The following is an 18254-nucleotide window of genomic DNA, read 5'->3' on the forward strand; positions in this document are numbered from 1 at the left end:
CACTGGTCATCAGCCAGTTACCACATATTTGTGTTATGTTTACCCTATGCAAGAAGCTGGAGGTTTAGAATGAATAGAACTCAGTTCCCTCCTTCAGTGAGCTCAGGGCCAAGAGGGATACTGACAAATGAAGAGATAAGTATACATTAAATCAGGGCCATGGTGGGAAAAGTACAGGGTATGGTGGGAGAACAGGGAGGGGCATCTAACTCAGACCAGATGGTGAAGGGGACAGGAGATCCTAAGGTCACCAGCTCTGATACAGCACACACTCTTATCTTAAGTTGAATGGGGTCTTTGAGCTGACTCCATCAGCTAACTAAAGGATGCTCACACTCTCTCCTCTCTTGCTTCCTGATCCAGAAATCATCTGCTGTTGATCTAGGATGGTGGTGGAGGGGTTTGGTCTGAGACTCCTCCTTGTCCATGTCTCCTTCTTCTTTCCAAGCCTCACACTTGCTTGCTTCGTACATGGCTCTCACTTTTCTCATGGGTCAGACATTTTATCTCCACTTCTGTTTCCCATGAGCAACACTTCTTAGCTCAAATGGTAGGCTGGCTTAAACAGATGTCCTTGGCTGAGATGGGCCTAGAGTACACCCTGTGGGGCCAGCGTACTTTTCATCCCCCTCCCCCAACCTCAAACCCTCCTCTGGGTATTTCTCTGAAGAGGTGGGCACAGATCACAGATGACAGGTCACTGGGCAGTGGCACTCTGGCACTACAGGAAGGCACTCAGCCCACCTGGGAAAGGTTGTCTCCTCCTCACTCTTGTGTCATGGAGCTCAGTGGCTCTTGATTCCCTGGTGTCAAAACTCAACTCATCCTGCTGGATCAGGTGTTGTTTGTGTTCCCTAAGACCCTTGAGGAAATCACATGAAGGGAGGGTGGAGAGCTCCTGTCTTTTGTCAACCAAGGCAGGTTTGGGTGATTAAGCTAAGAAAGCAAAGTCGTTTTGGTTCAGAGGATTATTTTTGAGGTGTGTTGGGAACTTAGAAATAACTTATTGCCTGGAAGGCAAACCAAACCCAAGATGACTCTCAGCTAATTGCTGGCCTCTCCTTCTTCCAAGCCAAACTGCTTGGTATATAAAGGCCAGTCTCCTCTGTTGTCCTCATCCTCTGTCTTCATCCCTCTCTGCTCTTGCCAAGTGATTGCTAGCTCACCTCCAAGCTCTCACCATGAACAAACAAGTCTGTAAGAAATCCTTCAGCGGCGGGAGCCAGGGCTTCTCTGGCCGCTCTGCTGTGGTCTCCGGTGGCAGCAGCAGGATGAGCTGTGTGGCCCGTTCAGGGGGAGCCAGTGGAGGAGCCTGTGGGTTCCGGAGCTGGGCAGGTGGCTTTGGCAGTCGCAGCCTCTACAACTTGGGTGGCAACAAAAGCATCTCCATCAGTGTGGCTGGTGGTTCCCGGACTGGTGGCTTTGGGGGAGGGCGCAGCAGCTGTGGCAGTGGCTTTGGAGGTGGCTATGGAGGTGGCTTTGGTGGTGGCAGAGGAATGGGAGGTGGCTTTGGAGGGGCTGGTGGCTTTGGAGGGGCTGGTGGCTTTGGAGGAGCTGGTGGCTTTGGTGGAGCTGGTGGCTTTGGAGGGGCTGGTGGCTTTGGTGGAGCTGGTGGCTTTGGTGGCCCTGGTGGTTTTGGCCCTGGTGGCTTTCCTGGGGGAATCCAGGAAGTGACTGTCAACCAGAGCCTTCTGCAGCCCCTCAATGTGGAGATCGACCCTCAGATTGGGCAGGTCAAGGCCCAGGAGCGGGAGCAGATCAAGACCCTCAACAACAAGTTTGCCTCCTTTATCGACAAGGTGAGGCAAAAGCCCAGGGACGTCATAGAGGGTTTGGGCCACCCAGGGGGTTGGTGTAGAAAGATGCAGTGGGATCTGCCTGGCTTAGAGGCAGGGGTGTGGCTTCTTGTCATGGTTCTGCCTTGGTCCCTACAAGACAGGGAACCTGCCTCTCTTGCTCTTTGGGTCCTTTTTTTCCCAGTGATAAAAGGCAGTAGGATTCTGACTCCTGATTTACTTCTAGGGCTAGGACCAGGAAAAATGAGGTGAGGGTCCAAATATGCTTTTAGTTCTTGTTAAGAATAGGGTATTAACTATGATACTATAATAGCTAATTTTCAATTACTCTTAAAAAGCAATTGTGAAAATCTAAACTGGCTGGTAATTAAGCTTGCATTAGTAGAAATCTTGGGACTTTCTCTCAATGACAGTATTGGCAACTGACTTACCTTCTCAATGGTGCTGTGCTTTAGCTGCTGTTAAATTGAGGGGTCCATGCTGGTACAGGGGAGGGTGTGCTTGGTCTGGAGGATGAACCTGGGATTGGAAGTTAAACCTAGATTACCGGTAAGTCTAAAGAAAATCCAAAACAACCTGAGAAAAGTTAGATCTCATTGACTGTTTTCTCTGCCTGTATAGAGGTGAATAAGTTTTTAATAATAAATAACTTTATTTATGCTGCCCTCCTTTAGTTGTATTCTGAAGGATCTCAATAGACTAGAGAAGTGCTTGGTTTGACTCTTAGCTTTGTGTCTTAGTAGCCACATCACTTTGGGCAACCTAATTAAGCTCAGGTTCCTTATCTACAAAATGGGGATAATAACATCCCCTTTATAGGTGGTTGTGAGGATTAAATGAGAGGAAATATGTGAAAATAGGTATAGAGTGAGCACTTAATATTCTAGCTCTCCCTTTTCTAAATCTTCATCTTTCACAAATTCCAAAAAAACCCCAACAACTCCAAAACCAAACCAAAACAAAAAACCCAATAAACAAAACAACAACAAAAACCCAGAAGCTATTGCAGTTAAAAAAAAAAAATGGGTTCATGCTCCTTATTTCTACCCTTTGGGATGCAGGTGCGGTTCCTGGAACAGCAGAACAAGGTCCTGGAAACCAAATGGAATCTGCTCCAGCAGCAGACCACAGGCTCCGGTTCGGGCCCCAACAACCTGGAGCCTTTCTTCGAATCCTACATCAGCTTCCTGCGCAGGCAGCTGGACTTGGCTCTGGGGGAGAGAGGGAACCTGGAAGGCGAGCTGAAGAACATGCAGGTCCTGGTGGAAGACTTCAAAAAGAAGTGAGGCCCCAACTGGACACTTTCCTTTCCTGGGGGATTAGCAGGGAGGACTGGCCCCACTTTGGGATTTTAATTGTTCCCGACTGCACCTTCAGGCAACACCTTGGATGGTTTATTGAGGAAAACATGACCAAGCGGAAGGGGGTGAGAGGGTGGAAACTGAGACTTCTAGGAGGTAATTATGACATGTTTTTCAGTCTCAAGGCAGGCTCCCTCCTATACCAGCCCAGATGCGCAGGAGAGCCTCCCAGAGTTTGAAGCTCTTTAGGATGAAGAACCCTACACACTTAACTGTACATAGGAATCCCCTTGGAAGTTTGTAAAAAAATGCACATTCCTGTGCTCTGGTCCTAGACATCCCGGATCAGTGGGTATGGGCAGGTCCCAGAAGTCTGAGTGCCCCACAGGTCCCAGGGATTCTGGGCAGACAGTCCAGGCCTGCTGTGGAAGGCACTTTCAGTGTGTGCAGTCCAACCCCCCATCTCTGCAGTTTCAGTCAGCTTCCTCATGCAGTTTGGAGCTGTAGTTGACACCCCCTGAGGTCTGTGAGAGGCAAACAGGGCTTTTCACAGACACCCTTGGGGGGTTAGGACCCATGGGAGTAGGCACACCTGCTCAGGGGAAGCCCCGGTCCAATTCAACCGCACAGACCTGGTGGGAACCCATCTGTGGCAGGCTGCGTGCTAGGCTCTGGGAGTCCAGTGACAACTCATATTCTCATCACTCAGAAACCTCTTTCCTCCTGGAATCATTCCAGTCTTTAATCTCGGCAGGAGATTTTTAATAGGCACAAAGCTGGTAACTTTGATGCATTCAGGAGACATGAGTTCATTGTTATCCCTAATTCCTATAAGAAGCAACTGTAATTAATGAAAAGAGAAACAGAAACACCGGCTCTGAGCAAATATCTCTCTAGGCCTCACATGTGCACTGGCTCCTTGAAATCTCCCTCCACCCCGTCTGCCCACACCTCAGCCTGTCACCCCGACTTGGAGGAGGGCAAGGAGAGGCCTCTAGACAGAATTGGCTATATAAGTTTGGGGGTTCAGTACAAAATGAAAATGCAGGGCCCTTGTTAAAATATTATTAAGAATTTAAAGATGGTGTCAGCAGAGCATTAAACTGGGTGTGAGCCCAGGGCCCCCTGTAGCTGGTCTCGTCTCTGAGTGAGGAGGTTCCGCATGAATGCTAGAGATCCTTGTCTTTTTTATTTTTTAACTTCTGAAATGTCACTGTCCAAGTGTGTGCCTCTTTCTGTCCCAGGTATGAAGATGAGATCAATAAACGCACTGCGGCCGAGAATGAGTTTGTGGGACTCAAGAAGGTAAGTGAGTTGGGATGGGCAGGTCGAGGCTCCGTTTCTGGGCACTGCCACCATGGGGAGAGCAGAGCCAGCTCTGGGCATGGCGACCCTACGCCATGTGTGGGGCTTACATTTTCCCTTACATTTTTGGAAAAGAGCTGATTAGTAATGCCAACTGATAATGAACATTTTTTTGGATAGAATTAATCAAGGTTTTTAGCCACAGATGTACTCGGATGTTATTAAAAGTAACAAACTATAAATACTTGTCACTTGTTTAGATCAGTTATCATAGAGATGGAATAGTGAGAAGAATACCTTTATTTCAATTCAGGAGGCTGTTTTTTACTGCTATGTTACCAAAGTCAAATATTAGAAAAATGTGCTTTTTCTACCCGTATCCCATGCCTGACTGATGTGGTTTATAGTGTGTTACTGCGTTGGGGTTTGACTGGTCAAAGCAATTATAAGGAAGAATACTTTTCTTTTCTTTTCTTTTTTTTTTTTTTAAAGTGGGAAGGTGAGAATTCACTGTTAGGAGGAGGGGTGGGTGAGGGGCAAAGGAGAGAGATGAAGACTTAGGAGAGAGCTATGGGTGGTAGGGGAGCAGAGGTCTTCTTTTGCTTTCTGACCACCCTTCCCTCTGCCCCAGGATGTGGATGGGGCCTACATGAACAAGGTGGAGCTGCAGGCCAAGGTCGACAGCCTGACAGATGAGCTCAACTTCTTGAGGACCCTCTATGAGATGGTGATTTCCTTAGTTTGCCAAGCTCCACAGCCTTCCTGCCTGCATCTTCCCAAACATGCTTCTCAAGTGTAACTTTAGGGGATAATCAAGTGGCAGAACACACACAAAAGCAGTGTCAGGGCTCAGAACTCAGCTCCACCCTACCCAGGAAATGCTAACTTAGCACTCCAGCCTGCATAGACCTGGCCCACAGGGCCAAGGTTCCTCTCTGTCAGCTTTACTTTCCCATTTTGCTCTACATCTTCCCTCTGGCTCCTATACGAGTATCACAGATAGCTCCTTCAGAACACTCTTCCCTATTGCAGTCCCATCGAAACCCACACAGAATGCTGCTCGCTGATACTTTCAGGCTGACCCGATTATATTTGTGTATTTCCTTTTCCTTTAGCATTGTTGTCTGACATCCTTTCATCTATAACCGGGCCTAAAATGCAAGCTTATTATTCTAACTGTCCCACTCCTGGCCCCATTGTTGGGATATCTCTGCTGATCAAAATTCTTGAACTTTTTCATTCCCAACATCCCCTGGGGCCAGGGGATAGTGAAAATGACCATCCATGTTCCCCACAGGAGCTGTCCCAGATGCAGAGTCATGTGAGTGACACATCTGTGGTGCTGTCCATGGACAACAACCGCTGCCTGGACCTGGACAGCATCATCGCTGAGGTCAAGGCCCAGTATGAGGAGATTGCCCAGAGGAGCAAGGCTGAGGCTGAGGCCCTGTACCAGACCAAGGTGGGAGCCCTCCTCCTATTCCCACACTCTAGTTTTAGGTCTTGCTGACCTTCATCAAGAATGCTTCCACACTTTGCAAAAACATGTTGGTTGGGTTCTCTTCTATCAGCTTGGGGAGCTGCAGACCACAGCCGGCAGACACGGGGATGACCTGAAGAGCACCAAGAGTGAGATCATGGAGCTCAACAGAATGATCCAGAGGCTGCGGGCTGAGATTGAAAATGTCAAGAAACAGGTGTGTCTGGGGTTATTGGAGATCCTGGAGATCTTCTGGGCCCTGGGGAGAAGGAGAAGCAACAGCTGTGCCTCTGCCACATGCTTTCTCTGTCCTTTCATGGTGTCACATGTGGAATAGCACCATCTCTGGGACATTCTGTTTCTCCAGATGTTCTTCATAAAGGCTGGGCTTCCTGATGGTCCCTAAGAAGAGATGGTTGCCCATTCTGGTTTTCCAAATCTTGCAACTGTAGGGGCGGCCTTAAACACTCAGCTCTCAGTAAGATCTGCTCTCTGTGACTATTTGTCACATAACCTTGACGACTAATTTGTATCACTGAAATGAAATAATTAGGCAAGGGAGTTTTTAAACAGTCTTACCAAAAGAACCACCCACCAGACCACTACAACCTTTGCCAGCAAATCAGTGTTCCTTTTCTTGATGAGACATGAGTCAATTTCAATGGGCCAGAGATGAATGAGCTACTTGCAAAACTGACTTCTGTTTTCTGAGCATGCCCCATTGAATCTCTAAGGAAGGGAACAAAGGGATGCTGGATGGGGAAGAGACCTCTCAGGAAAGTTCAGGTGTTTGTTTCCTGGTCACTATGCTAACTGATCTACTTTCCTCTGCCTCAGCATGCCAACCTTCAGGCAGCCATTGCTGAAGCTGAGCAGCGTGGGGAAATGGCCCTCAAAGACGCCGGTGCCAAGCTTGAAGGCTTAAAGGCTGCCCTACAGAAGGCCAAGGATGACATGGCCCGGCTGCTGCGTGAGTACCAGGAGTTGATGAATGTCAAGCTGGCCCTGGATGTGGAGATCGCCACCTACCGCAAGCTGCTGGAGGGCGAGGAGTGCAGGTGAGGGGTGGTGGGGTCAGCATTCTCCAGATATAATTTTAAAGTGATGTTTGATAGTGAAGAAAGAAGGCAAGATGACAAGGAGAGGACAACCCAGACAAAGGGTAAGGAATCTCCTGAATGACAGCGTTTAGCATTCAAGCACCATTATTTTTTTTATTAATCAACATCATCCAACTCTTCAACTTACCATGGACATCAATATTGTATTACATCCTTTGTTGATCCTTACTATGTGTGATGTGTAAGAAAAAGTGCTTTGAGACTATAAAAAAAGTTATAGTGGCTGTCTGGTGGAACTTTCTGAGATGATCAAAATGCTTTCTATCTGTGCTGTACAATACAATAGCCATTCGCCATTTGAGCACTTGAAATGTGGCTAGTGCAACTGAGGAACTGATTTTTACATCTGATTTAATTTTAATAAATTTAAATATTTTAATGTGGCTAATGGTTAACATATGGACAGCTCGGTATAGACAGTTCTGCAACCACCAATCCCTGAGCCTGAGTCCATATAAGGAGGTGGCTGATACATACGTACTCTGGAAAACGAACTCAATATCAAGCAGCAGGTTAGGGCTTAGTGAGTAGATATCAAAGGCCAAAAGTGTGTTAAGAATTGAGAGATCTTTCTGCTGACTAGATGCTTTAGGCAGCCCAGGTTCATAGCCTTTGTCCCTGGGCAGCTCCCAATCTGATGGAGAAAAGCAAAATGCAAGTGTGAGAAGAAAACGTAAGGATTTCTTACGAGTCCCTATGGAGAGAAGTGCGAGTGAAGATGAAGCTCTAGTGGTCGACACCAGGGGGGCCCACATTAGCAAGGTGTGTGGACATATTCCATGTCTACTCAGATATGTGGACATGCCTGCTCCACAAATAAGAACGAGGCATAGGAAGATGAGCAGTGTGCACAGGGCATTTTCAAATTCATGTGTTGTGTCAGCTCCTCTCACATTTTACCCACCTTGAACAACCATCATCATCACCACCCCCAGCACCACCCCAGGAGGGCTCATTGGGGAAGGTCTCCTGGAAGAGGAAAGTCAGAAATAAAAAGGCCAGGGCTAGGTGGAGAAGGAGGGCAAGGTGGGAAGAAGGTCCAGCAGCGGAGGAGAGGTGAGAATGGGTTAATCAAGTGGGATTTTCCTAGAACAGATAATCTTGGGAACTAAGGGAAAGAAGATGAGATCTGGAGATCTGGTCTGGAGGGTGGCTGGTAGAGTTTCTGGACATCTCAACCCCTGAAGAAGCCCCATTTCCTGGGGAGATCTGGTCATGGAAACAGTCTTGGAATAGCCTTTCTTCCCCTGTGAACTTGACCCCTTGTTGGGCAAATGGGAGAACATGGCTCCCAAAGTTATGAACCCTCAGCAGTGTGGCTAATGGCTCATTGCAGAAATAATCTACCTCTCCTTCTCTCCTTTTTTAGGATGTCTGGAGAGTGTCAGAGTGCTGTGAGCATTTGTAAGTAGCCCTTCAAAAACCTTCTCCTGGGTTGTAAAAAGAAGAATTAGAAACTTCCTCCCTGACCTTCAGGCAGGAGAACCTGACCCATGAAATGAGGCCAGGCCACCAAATGGTACCTCGTGTCTCAGACCATGGCCACACACACTTAACTTAGTGTAAATTGACACACCCTTAAGGTCTTGGGAGTTCCCCAGGTTGGAGAACCAGAAATTTCTGTGGATACTGCACACAGTCAAGGAGGGTGGAGCTGGGATATGGGCCTAGCCCAGTGGTTCTCAACCTTCCTAATGCTGTGACCCTTTAATACAGTTCCTCATGTTGTGGTGACCCCCAATTTCATTGTTACAAATTGAACATAATTAAAGCATAGTGATTAATCACAAAACAATATGTAATTATATATGTGTTTTCCGATGGTCTTAGGCGACCCCTGTGAAAGGGTTGTTCGACCCCCAAAGGGGTTGCGACCCACAGGTTGAGAACCGCTGGCCTAGGCCATTAGCCTGAATCGAGTGCCTCTTCTCCTATAGCGGTGGTTAGCAATGTCACCAGCACAAGCGGCAGCTCTGGCGGAAGCCGTGGTGGCTTTGGAGGGGTCAGTGGCAGCAACAGCAGTGGCTACAAAGGCAACAGCAGCAGCAGAGGCAGCAGTGGTGGCCACAGAGGAGTAAGCGGTGGCAACAGCAGTGGCTATGGTGGCGTTAGCGGCGGCAGCACTGGGGGGTTCCAGAGCGGTGGCACTGGGAGCTACCAGAGTGGCAGTGGCACCAGCACCGGAGGCTACCAGAGTGGCAGTGGCACCAGAGGCTACCAGAATGGCAGTGGCACCAGCACTGGAGGCTACCAGAGTGGCAGCGCTGGGAGCAGGCTCAGCGGTGGAGGCAGCAGCTCTGTGAGCCAGAGCGGAATTGGTTCCAGCTCTGGTGGCATCCAGACCACTGGAGGCAGTGGCTACAAGTCTGGCGGTGGCGGCAGCACCAATATCCGCTTCTCTCAGACCCCCAGCTCAAGCCAGCACAGCTCCAAGTGATCCTCCAGGGCCAAATCTCCATGTCCACCTGCTTCCCTCTCAGCCTGCAACAGCACTTCCCATTCTCTGGTTAGCATCAACAGATGCCAATCTCAACCTTGCTTTTCCTCAAATTCCCTGGAGAAGGGGCTAAACTTCTTTCTGGCTCCTCCATCCTGAAGACATCTCCCAGGCCAGGGAAGGCCAGATGCTAGTCTGGGATGTTGATGTCCCTAGATGTGACCTGGTGATGGCCCCTGACTTTGGACAGCAACACTTGAGCTAAAACCAGTGTGGACCTTCCCAGCCTGGCCTGTTCCCACTCTGGCCCACCTCCCTTTCTCCCTGGAGGTTAATGGTCTGAACCTGGCATGTTTCAGCCTTGCCTGAGGAGGGCCAGTGCTAGAGGGTGGATGGTCAAGATCTCTGGACTGTTGGTTCACAGGGTGCCTTCCCCACATCTGGGCATCATATCTTGACTTACTTCTGTCTCCTTAATTCCCTTAGCTGTGGGTCCTCTGGTGATGATTATGTCGTATTTTCTTTTCTCAATAAACTGCACTGTATTTCACATTTTGGTGCTTGACTTTCATTCAAGGAGTCACAGAATAGACAAGAGTGGAGGGAAATCAGGTGTGGATGGTGGTCCTCCAGAAGTTCAGTAGTGGGTAAACAGGACACTGAATTTTCTTGGCTTCTCCTTTACCCATTGGTTGGGCTTCTTGTGATAGGTCTGCCCAAGAGTACTTATGTTGTGTAAGTGGGGACACCCCCTCCCCACTCCCAAAGAGATCTTATTATCCATCCTCCTGCTCCTGTGAAGGCCCCTGTGATCCAGCCTTGGGAGAAGAGGGTTTTGCAGCTCATTAAGGGAATAGATTCCACTGGGACTTTGGTTCCTTTGCTCCACTCCTATGCCATCCAGACACAGATCAAATTTTCTTTCTGCAAACATAGCTCCTGGGATCTGAAGGGGTCAATATATAACACCCTCTTTCTATGACCAGGTTCTAAGCCAATTTAAAAAGACAAAGGAATGAGCAAATGGAGAGCCAATACTGCCTTTATTATCAACAAAGCAGGTATGGGAAAACATGGCTTATACTTTGGTGAAATCCATTTCCTATCACAGGAACTCAGGATTAGGCCAGATTTCCCCCTGGACAGAGGCAGCATAAGGCCATCATGATCTTCCCTATGGGGTCAGACCTCTCATGATAGATAAGAGAGCAGAATATAAACTTGCTGTGGACAGCCAGACCCTAAGAGATGGAGGGGCAGAGCAATGCATTCCCAGTTCTTCCTTCCAAACTCATTCAACAGGGAAGAGACAGTAGGAGTGCTACCCTAGTAAAGCTCATTTTGTTAGCGGCAGAAACACTGTACCTGGTGTTAGACCTCAGTAGTGGGTAAAAATCAATCTCAGTACTTGAGTTCTGGGTAGGAAAGAATTCAGAGCCAAGACTCAAACCATAAGAGAAAGTTTATTAGGAAGTCACAGAGGTAGAAGAAGTGAGCCATAGAAGAAATGGGCTCAGGAAATGAATTACAGAGGCAAAATAAGGGCCCTTGGAGATTAGGAAAGAGAGATATACTTGCCTTGAGATGAAAGCCAGAGGAAAGGCACAGTGTGCTCTGGAAGAGAGAGAAAGCACTCTGGGGAAAGAAGGTGTGTGTGTGTGGGGGGGGGGGGGGGGGGAGATGTGTGGGCATGCTCCACAGAGAGCTGTGCAGTGTCCTCCATGTTGAGGGCTTTTATTTGGAGGCCTTAGGGGAGAATCCCAATAGACCATTCATCAACTTTCAAGTGTGCCCCTTTGTGGTCTCCACTGATTGGTCGGCACTAGGGGTCATTAGTCAATGCAGCTAGTCCTGATGTCAGCCATGGCGTTACACCATCTGATTTTGCTGCTTCTCTGGGCCTGGAGCTGAAACACATCTGAAGCCTAGATGTCAACTTCCCAGAGTTAATGCTTAAAGGAGTGGTCATTCAAGGACTTATAGTTTTGCCCATTGCTAGGCACCCAGAGCTCTACACCCTGGTGACCTTCTGCAACTGGCCTATTGTTCCCACTCTACTTATATCTGTCTAACTGCCTACTACAATTCCAGATGGATGTAAAATTAGGAATGGGGAAGATGCATGCATGCCTAACCTTTCACTGGCATTTCCCAGCTCTTCTCAGAAAGCTGAAACCCTGGGGTAATGGTACAGCCGCTGAGGGTTTGTAAGTCATGGTAGATTATGCAACCCCTCCCCCTCCCCAGAAGTCATATCAGAGCTGGACTAATGACAGGGCATCTGTATTTGTCTGATGGTCCAAGGGGAGTGCCAGGACCTCGCCGCTTGTTCTGGCACTTTATCTAATTTCCTAAACTCATCCAATCTGATCTTCAAAGAATAGCAGTCCTGGTCTTAAGACTTGGAGAAGAAGCCATTTTAAAATTCCTAGTTTTTAGAGTTCAATAAATGCTTGCCCATCTTTTCAAGACCTACAGACAGGAGGTAGCTCTCTCTCCATTGGCACAGCTCTGGGTACTTTGGGAGTAGGGCAGGCTGTTCTGAATTGTTGCCCTGATTGGCTTTTATGGATGTTATAAGAAAAGCCACCAATCCCTAGGAAAATACCTCAGATGCTCTATGTTGAAAAGGAAGCTTAGATCAGGACTGGGAGGAAGAGAGAGTCTGTGTAGCATGGAGGAAGGGCCAGGTTACAGGGAGATGTACAGACCAGATTGCAGGAGAATTCCAGGATTAGCATCATGGTCCATATTCTTGACACAGGCTGGGACTAAATCATGTGTCAGTTGATCAGGGAAGCTTCCAGGATGAGGGCATCATGTCTAAGCCAGGCTAGGGGCTAGGGAGGAATATTTCTAAGTCTATGGGAGGCTGGCAATCCTGAACCTTGAAGAATCTCTCAAATCCATCTTCCATTTGAAGACAGCTGGGGAAGTCTTTGCCTTTGAAGGCAGCCAGAGTATATAGAATAAGTACGTACTGTTAGGGTTTTGGGGCTGGTGACTTGGGCTGTGAAAGAATTCACAACTAAGAGAAGAGATAGATACAGTGAGAGAGCGTTTACTTTCCCCCAAGGGAAAGGGCCAGTGCATTGCTAATCAATACAAGGGCAAGGAGCAAAAGCTGCACCCCCCCACCCCACCTGCTTTTAAAACCTTGGACAAGGAAGGGAGAGGGAGGTGATGCATAATCTACCATGATTTACAAACCCCCCAGACCTCAGGGGGTTGTCTTTGTTAGTTCTTCAGGAGACAATCTGGGCAGATGACCTAAGGAGGTGTCTAATCAGTATTTTTCTCAAGCCTGTAAAACATTCCTAGAGCAAAAGTTATGAAGAGTTTCAAAGAAGCTTGTTTGAAGAGGAGGGGGAAGGGAACTTTCTACTAATTATCCCTGGGTTGTAAACCAGCAGGAATGAAGGGTATGCAAGAATGTAGCCTTGGAAGTAGCTTATCTTGTTTCACAGTTTGAACAGAGGGACTGTATCAGAGGAGCTAAAAATCTTGGAGTTTGCTTCTCATAAACTGTGGAAGGCTGCAGCAAAGAAAAGAAAGGCCTTTCTTCTACCCTAACATTTGCCTTTGTGAAATAGTCAGAGGGGTGACAGGAACCTCTCCAAATTGATACTTGATATCCTATCAGCTATGTCTTTAGAATTAAATAGTCCATCTCCCAGTGGTGACTGCTTCTTTATTCTCCATCCTTTATCTTTTATTCTTTGTCCTTCACTTCTCCCTCTCCCTCTAAATCTCTTCCCCTAGATTATAAAAACAGCACACACTACAGCAAAACTGCATAACATTTAGCAAAGTTGAAGATCATTTATAATTTCACCACCCAGTGACATTTTTTTTGACACACACACACACACACACACATACACACACACACTCAAGTAGATATGCTGTATTTCACAGAGTAGAGTCTTACATACTGCTTTGTAAATTGGTTTTTTCATTTGACCTATTGTGGGATTTATCCATTTATTCATTCAACAACTAGATTGAGTGCCTACTATTTTCTAGACCATTGTCGGGCTCAGAAATAGAGGGGAGAAGATATATAGTGTCTGCCCTCATAGAGTTTAGTCTAGCTAGGAAGAAATTTACCAAATAATATCTTTCTATAACAACAAATATAGATGGAAATAAATTATGTTCCTTTTCAGTACAGAGTCCTATTATTACTAAAAAAAAAAATCAGAGACACACATTGGGAATTAAACTACTATTTCTTTCCCCTCTTTCTAGAGGTGTGATATACATGTTTTCTGGTCCAAAATGTTCTACCAAAAATTTCATTAAACCAAAGCTGGACAGAGGACCATTATAGCTCATCTCTCCCCCCTTTAGTCAGGCTGAGTTAGACAAATGGAACACCATTTTGGCAGGAAGATGAACAGAGTTGGAAGTGCAGAGCTTGTAGAGTTACATTTATACCAAACTCACACTCACCCCAACCACAACCAACCAACTAAATTATACAGAAAGGATTTAAAACAAACCAGCACAAATACTAGTACACTTCATATGCTATAAAAAGGATATTTTTAGTCTATTTCCAGCATATAGTGTATGTTTATTGGTGTCCATCAAAATAGTCACACCAATGCAGAAAGTATTTTTGCCTTCATAGCAGTAACAACTAAAATGTGCAACTATTTAATACTTGGATCTTTAAATGGGTAATCATAGACATCTTAAGACTAAGTCTACTAGATTAGCCTGAGTAGTCAGCTATAAAATTTCTTTTTTCAAAAAATTTTACTTAAAAAAAAAGAGGCTTCTCTCAAAAGAGTGGGACTACATCAGGCCTGGGAGACGAAGATAAAAGAACTGCAAACTCAAGACCAGGAGTTGATTTGCACATGTAGCTTTTGGGTAAAGGACATCTTTTTGTTTTTTTAGTTTATTCCCATAGACAAGACTAGTTCTAATTTTCCCAAATGGTAAGCAGAATATAAGAGTTTCAGAAATTTGAAGACAGGGCAACTGTTTAACACCCTAGGTAGGCACTCCCAAATAGTAAAAAACTGCACACAGGTGACCCACTGGGTTTGAAGCACTGAACTCTTACTCAAGCGCTGGGAGCACATGGACGATTCAGGCAGAGCCTGCTTGTGGTGTTTGAAACAGGCAGGGCTTGTCATGGCGTTATTCCACTTTGCTGACACAGGAACCTGTGTGCTGGGGAAGGTCCTTCAGGCGGAATGCTGCACATAGTCTTGCCCCAAGGCAGTCTGACTTGCAAAAGCACCCAAGAGAGGTGTCTGCTTTGGCAGAAGTACCAGGGGTTACTGAACACAAGAGGTGATTCAGGAAAAGCAGAAGTCCTGGGAGGGTCAGATCATTATCTTGTTGACCCACAGTCCCTAACATTAATGAAGAGCTGCAGACTTTCCAAGAGCAGGAGCCTCTCCCAGACTACTGAGTTCATTATGTCCAGAAGGTTCCCATAGCCTGGGGGCGGGAGCTAGTGTGGCAGACAGTTCTGTGAAGCCAGTTCAGAAGATGAAATCACCACTAAACCACTGCTTAAGTTCTCAGCCTTCTTTTTCTGCTCCATAGTCCAGAAACATCTCTTTAAATGCCAGAAAGTCCATAAATGTGAGCAGCATGTCAAATATGTCATCAGCCACTTCATCTTTATGGTGCTTAAACATTGTTGTGAAGGCTACCATGTTGAATCCAGGAATTCTCTCCAGCAGATTAATGAGAGGATTAATATATTTTTCTTCCAAAGAAAGGTAGTCATTAGCAATTGGCATGTAGGTGAGTTTATTCTCTTCTGTGTCTTCAAACTTCTGGTAGTCCTTGTCCATGAAATTTCTCTGCAGGGCCTGGAACTTGGCATCTATGATAGATCCAACCACAGTGTCAAATTCTGCTTCAGGGATGGAAGAGGTGGACAGCGCCAATCTCTCTTCTTTCAAGACTTCAGTCTCTTCTGCAGTATCCATCTCCCGAGGGCCAGAGGCTCGGCTTCCAGCCTGGGGCACCCTGGAACCTCCCATCTGGTCCCCATTACTGACTTCCAGGAGCCACACCTTGCCTCTGGTCCCCATGGCTGAGCTCATCATTCTTAATGACTGTACAATATTCCATTATATGGATGAAGCACATTTTGATACATGTGTTATTTCTACTTTTTTAAACTATAGTAAACATTGTTACAATGAACCCGCACATCTCTGAACATTTGTCTATTCATTCTTTAAGATAATTTCCTAGATGTAGAATGCTAAGCCACTTAAATTTTTTTTTATTTACACTAGTATTGTTAAACTGCTATACAGAAAGATTGTACCAATGGATACCGTTATAAGTAACATATAAGACTTTCTGTTTCTCCAGTCTTATGAATACTTAGGTATTCCTTTTAATTTTTGATTATTTTCTAGGTTTGATTTTCATTTCTTTGATTGTTACTGAGGTTGAGTATTATAAATGTGTTGATTTGCTATTTAATTTTCATTTTCTGTGAATCGCCCCCTTGTTCATTCAGTTCATGTTCTCTTTGGGTGGACATTTTGTTTTTCTCATTAATCTGCTCACCCAAGTCAAGGACTTCAACAGCACCTGAACCACTCAGAAGTACAGAATCCCTGCAATATTGATAATTGGGCCAGAATTAGTGCCCGTGGGGATGCTGTGAATAGTTGAACTGGAGTGAGGAACATAGAACCTAGCTCAGGGAGAGGGAGGCCAGAGGGGCTAACAGGACTGTAGGGAGGTGGGGCCAAGTTATGGGGAGGTGTCACCTCCAAGATCATGTCTCCAGTGGTGGAGGAGCTGGTGGAGTGTGGTGAAGCTAAGAGAGAAATAAGCAGGATAAGCCTTGTAGGATTTAGGGTCTGCTTCATTCACTCAATATTGACTCTAAGAACATTCCCAACACATTTCCTGCCCACAAATCTCCTTCTTAGAGGCTGTTTCTTGGGAATCTGACCTAAGACAGGGGCAAAGAGAGCAGCCAGTTGGTTGCTAGACCGGGGTTTGGATGCGGAGGGAAGTTGGGGAAGGGAATGCTTCTCTTAGTAAGAGCTAGACCCCTGGGGAGAGTGGAGAAAATCTCCAGAACCTTGAAGACCCTGGAGGTGAAGGACCAGGGGCAGTAGGCAGCACTCCACATATAGGAAGACTGTTAGAAAATTCTGCAGGGATTGGCAGTGGAGTGGGCATCTCTGGCTTGCTGCTATCTGATTAGGTGTAAACCTTTGCCCAGGGCATTTAGAAAAGCTGAGCTGTGGCTGGGCAGGGACTGATGTGCTGATTGGGTCTGTTTCCCCAGCCTCTCTTGCCTTCTCTATCCACTCTGGGAATTTTTTCTCCCACTGGTTGAGATCCTAAGGGCCTCACTCTGTCCAAGGTTACTGAAGAAATGACTCTCGTTAACTATTCCCTGGCTGATAGAGATAAACTATTTCCCTGCCTCTAGGGTGCTCAGGCTGACCACCCCCAAACCACCAACTGAGGAGAGCAGTTAGTAAAGGCATGCACTACAGCTCCTTTCTTACTCCCATCTTAAGACTAGTCACTGGTTTGTTTTAAGCCAGGTGGTCTGCCTTATTAAAGGTGGGGTTACTCACAGTCAAGGCCAGCACAGTTCACATTTGAATGCCCATACATTTATTTCATTAACTTTTTGCCCCAAGGAACTGGTGATTAAGATGCAGGGTCTTAACTGGCCAACAATAACACGTTGTGGTGGAAGTACAAAGAAAACCGAGACTTGAGGCATTCCTAACAGTTTTTTTCCAGCTTTGGATAATTATTGCTGTTCCATTAGAACTAAGTACAACTTTTAATATAGAGGTGAATCACTCTGTCTAGTTTTTCCATCCACACATGGCTGATGTCTGCCCCGATCTTCTGACAACACACACCTAGACACACATGCACATGTGTATGTGCACACACACACTCACATCCACATGCCTGCCTTTTTGGAACAGAAAAGCACTAAATAGCAATGATGGCAGCAACAACATCAACAACACACACGAAATCTGGAGAATGAGGACGCTGGTGATAAGAGGGTGTGATGTTTGGTTGATGTGCTGATACCACCTGCACAGATGTACATAGTGGCCCTGGTTTTCTGTCATTGTACATAAGGATGACACTGTGAGCTAATGTGGACTTAGTGCTTGTTATGCACCAGGACCTGTTCTAAAAATAATAGAACCCTCACAACACCATGTGAAGTAGATATTATTGTTACCCTCACCTTATTGAAGGAAACCAAGGCACACTGAGTTAAACAGCTTACCAAAGGTCATGTAACTAGGAGGTGGGGAGCCACGATTTGAACTCAAACAGTTTTTAAAAAAATATATTTTACTGATTTTTTACAGAGAGGAAGGGAGAGGGATAGAGAGTTAGAAGCATTGATGAGAGAGAAACATCAATCAGCTACCTCCTGCATACACCCCACTGGGGATGTCCCCGCGACCAAGGTACATGCCCTTGACTGGAATTGAACCTGGGACCCTTCAGTCCGCAGGCTGATACTCTATCCACTGAGCCAAACCAGTTAGGGCTGAACTCAGACAGTTTTACTACAATATGACTCCACCAACACAAAGGCCAGTGAGATACAGGGGAAGGGAAGATTTTCTAGCAGTGGTTTCTCCTCACCCTGAGACTCACAATGTCCAGCTCTGGTGTTCTGAGGTCTCTCTCATTGGCCTCTCTGGTCTTTTTGTGCATTGGAAACAGGTGTTCACCCTGTGCAGACACAGCTCCATGGGCATGTGACTTGGCAAAGGACAACACTTTGTGTAAAGAAAAGGTGACTGTCTCTGGATGGAC

General features: G+C 46.4%; 1 protein-coding gene and 1 pseudogene across 1 annotated transcript; one reads left to right on the forward strand and one right to left on the reverse strand.

Moving 5' to 3' along the window:
- The first annotated feature begins 1181 nt into the window (after nucleotides 1–1181).
- LOC139005508 (keratin, type II cytoskeletal 2 oral-like) lies at nucleotides 1182–9440 on the forward strand. The gene is made up of 9 exons (XM_070407743.1): nucleotides 1182–1799; nucleotides 2858–3078; nucleotides 4342–4402; nucleotides 5034–5129; nucleotides 5700–5864; nucleotides 5974–6099; nucleotides 6720–6940; nucleotides 8373–8407; nucleotides 8941–9440. The coding sequence occupies exons 1-9, from the start codon at nucleotides 1182–1184 to the stop codon at nucleotides 9438–9440; spliced, it is 2043 nt and encodes a 680-aa protein (XP_070263844.1).
- A 5543-nt stretch (nucleotides 9441–14983) lies between these two features.
- Nucleotides 14984–15505, reverse strand: LOC139006421 (ADP-ribosylation factor-like protein 2-binding protein pseudogene; annotated as a pseudogene).
- Between the last annotated feature and the right edge of the window lie 2749 nt (nucleotides 15506–18254).

Source organism: Myotis yumanensis, unplaced genomic scaffold (genome assembly GCF_028538775.1).
Source record: "Myotis yumanensis isolate MYYU_CA2020_CCGP unplaced genomic scaffold, mMyoYum1.0.hap1 SCAF_3, whole genome shotgun sequence".
Taxonomy (NCBI): Eukaryota; Metazoa; Chordata; class Mammalia; order Chiroptera; family Vespertilionidae; genus Myotis; species Myotis yumanensis.

Excerpts from the sequence above, each read along its gene's own strand:
- LOC139005508 (XM_070407743.1), top strand. The coding sequence starts at position 1,182 with ATGAACAAACAAGTCTGTAAGAAATCCTTCAGCGGCGGGAGCCAGGGC. Across the intron at positions 4,403-5,033 it reads AGTTTGTGGGACTCAAGAAG|GATGTGGATGGGGCCTACAT; the intron begins GTAAGTGAGTTG and ends CCTCTGCCCCAG. Across the intron at positions 6,100-6,719 it reads TTGAAAATGTCAAGAAACAG|CATGCCAACCTTCAGGCAGC; the intron begins GTGTGTCTGGGG and ends CCTCTGCCTCAG.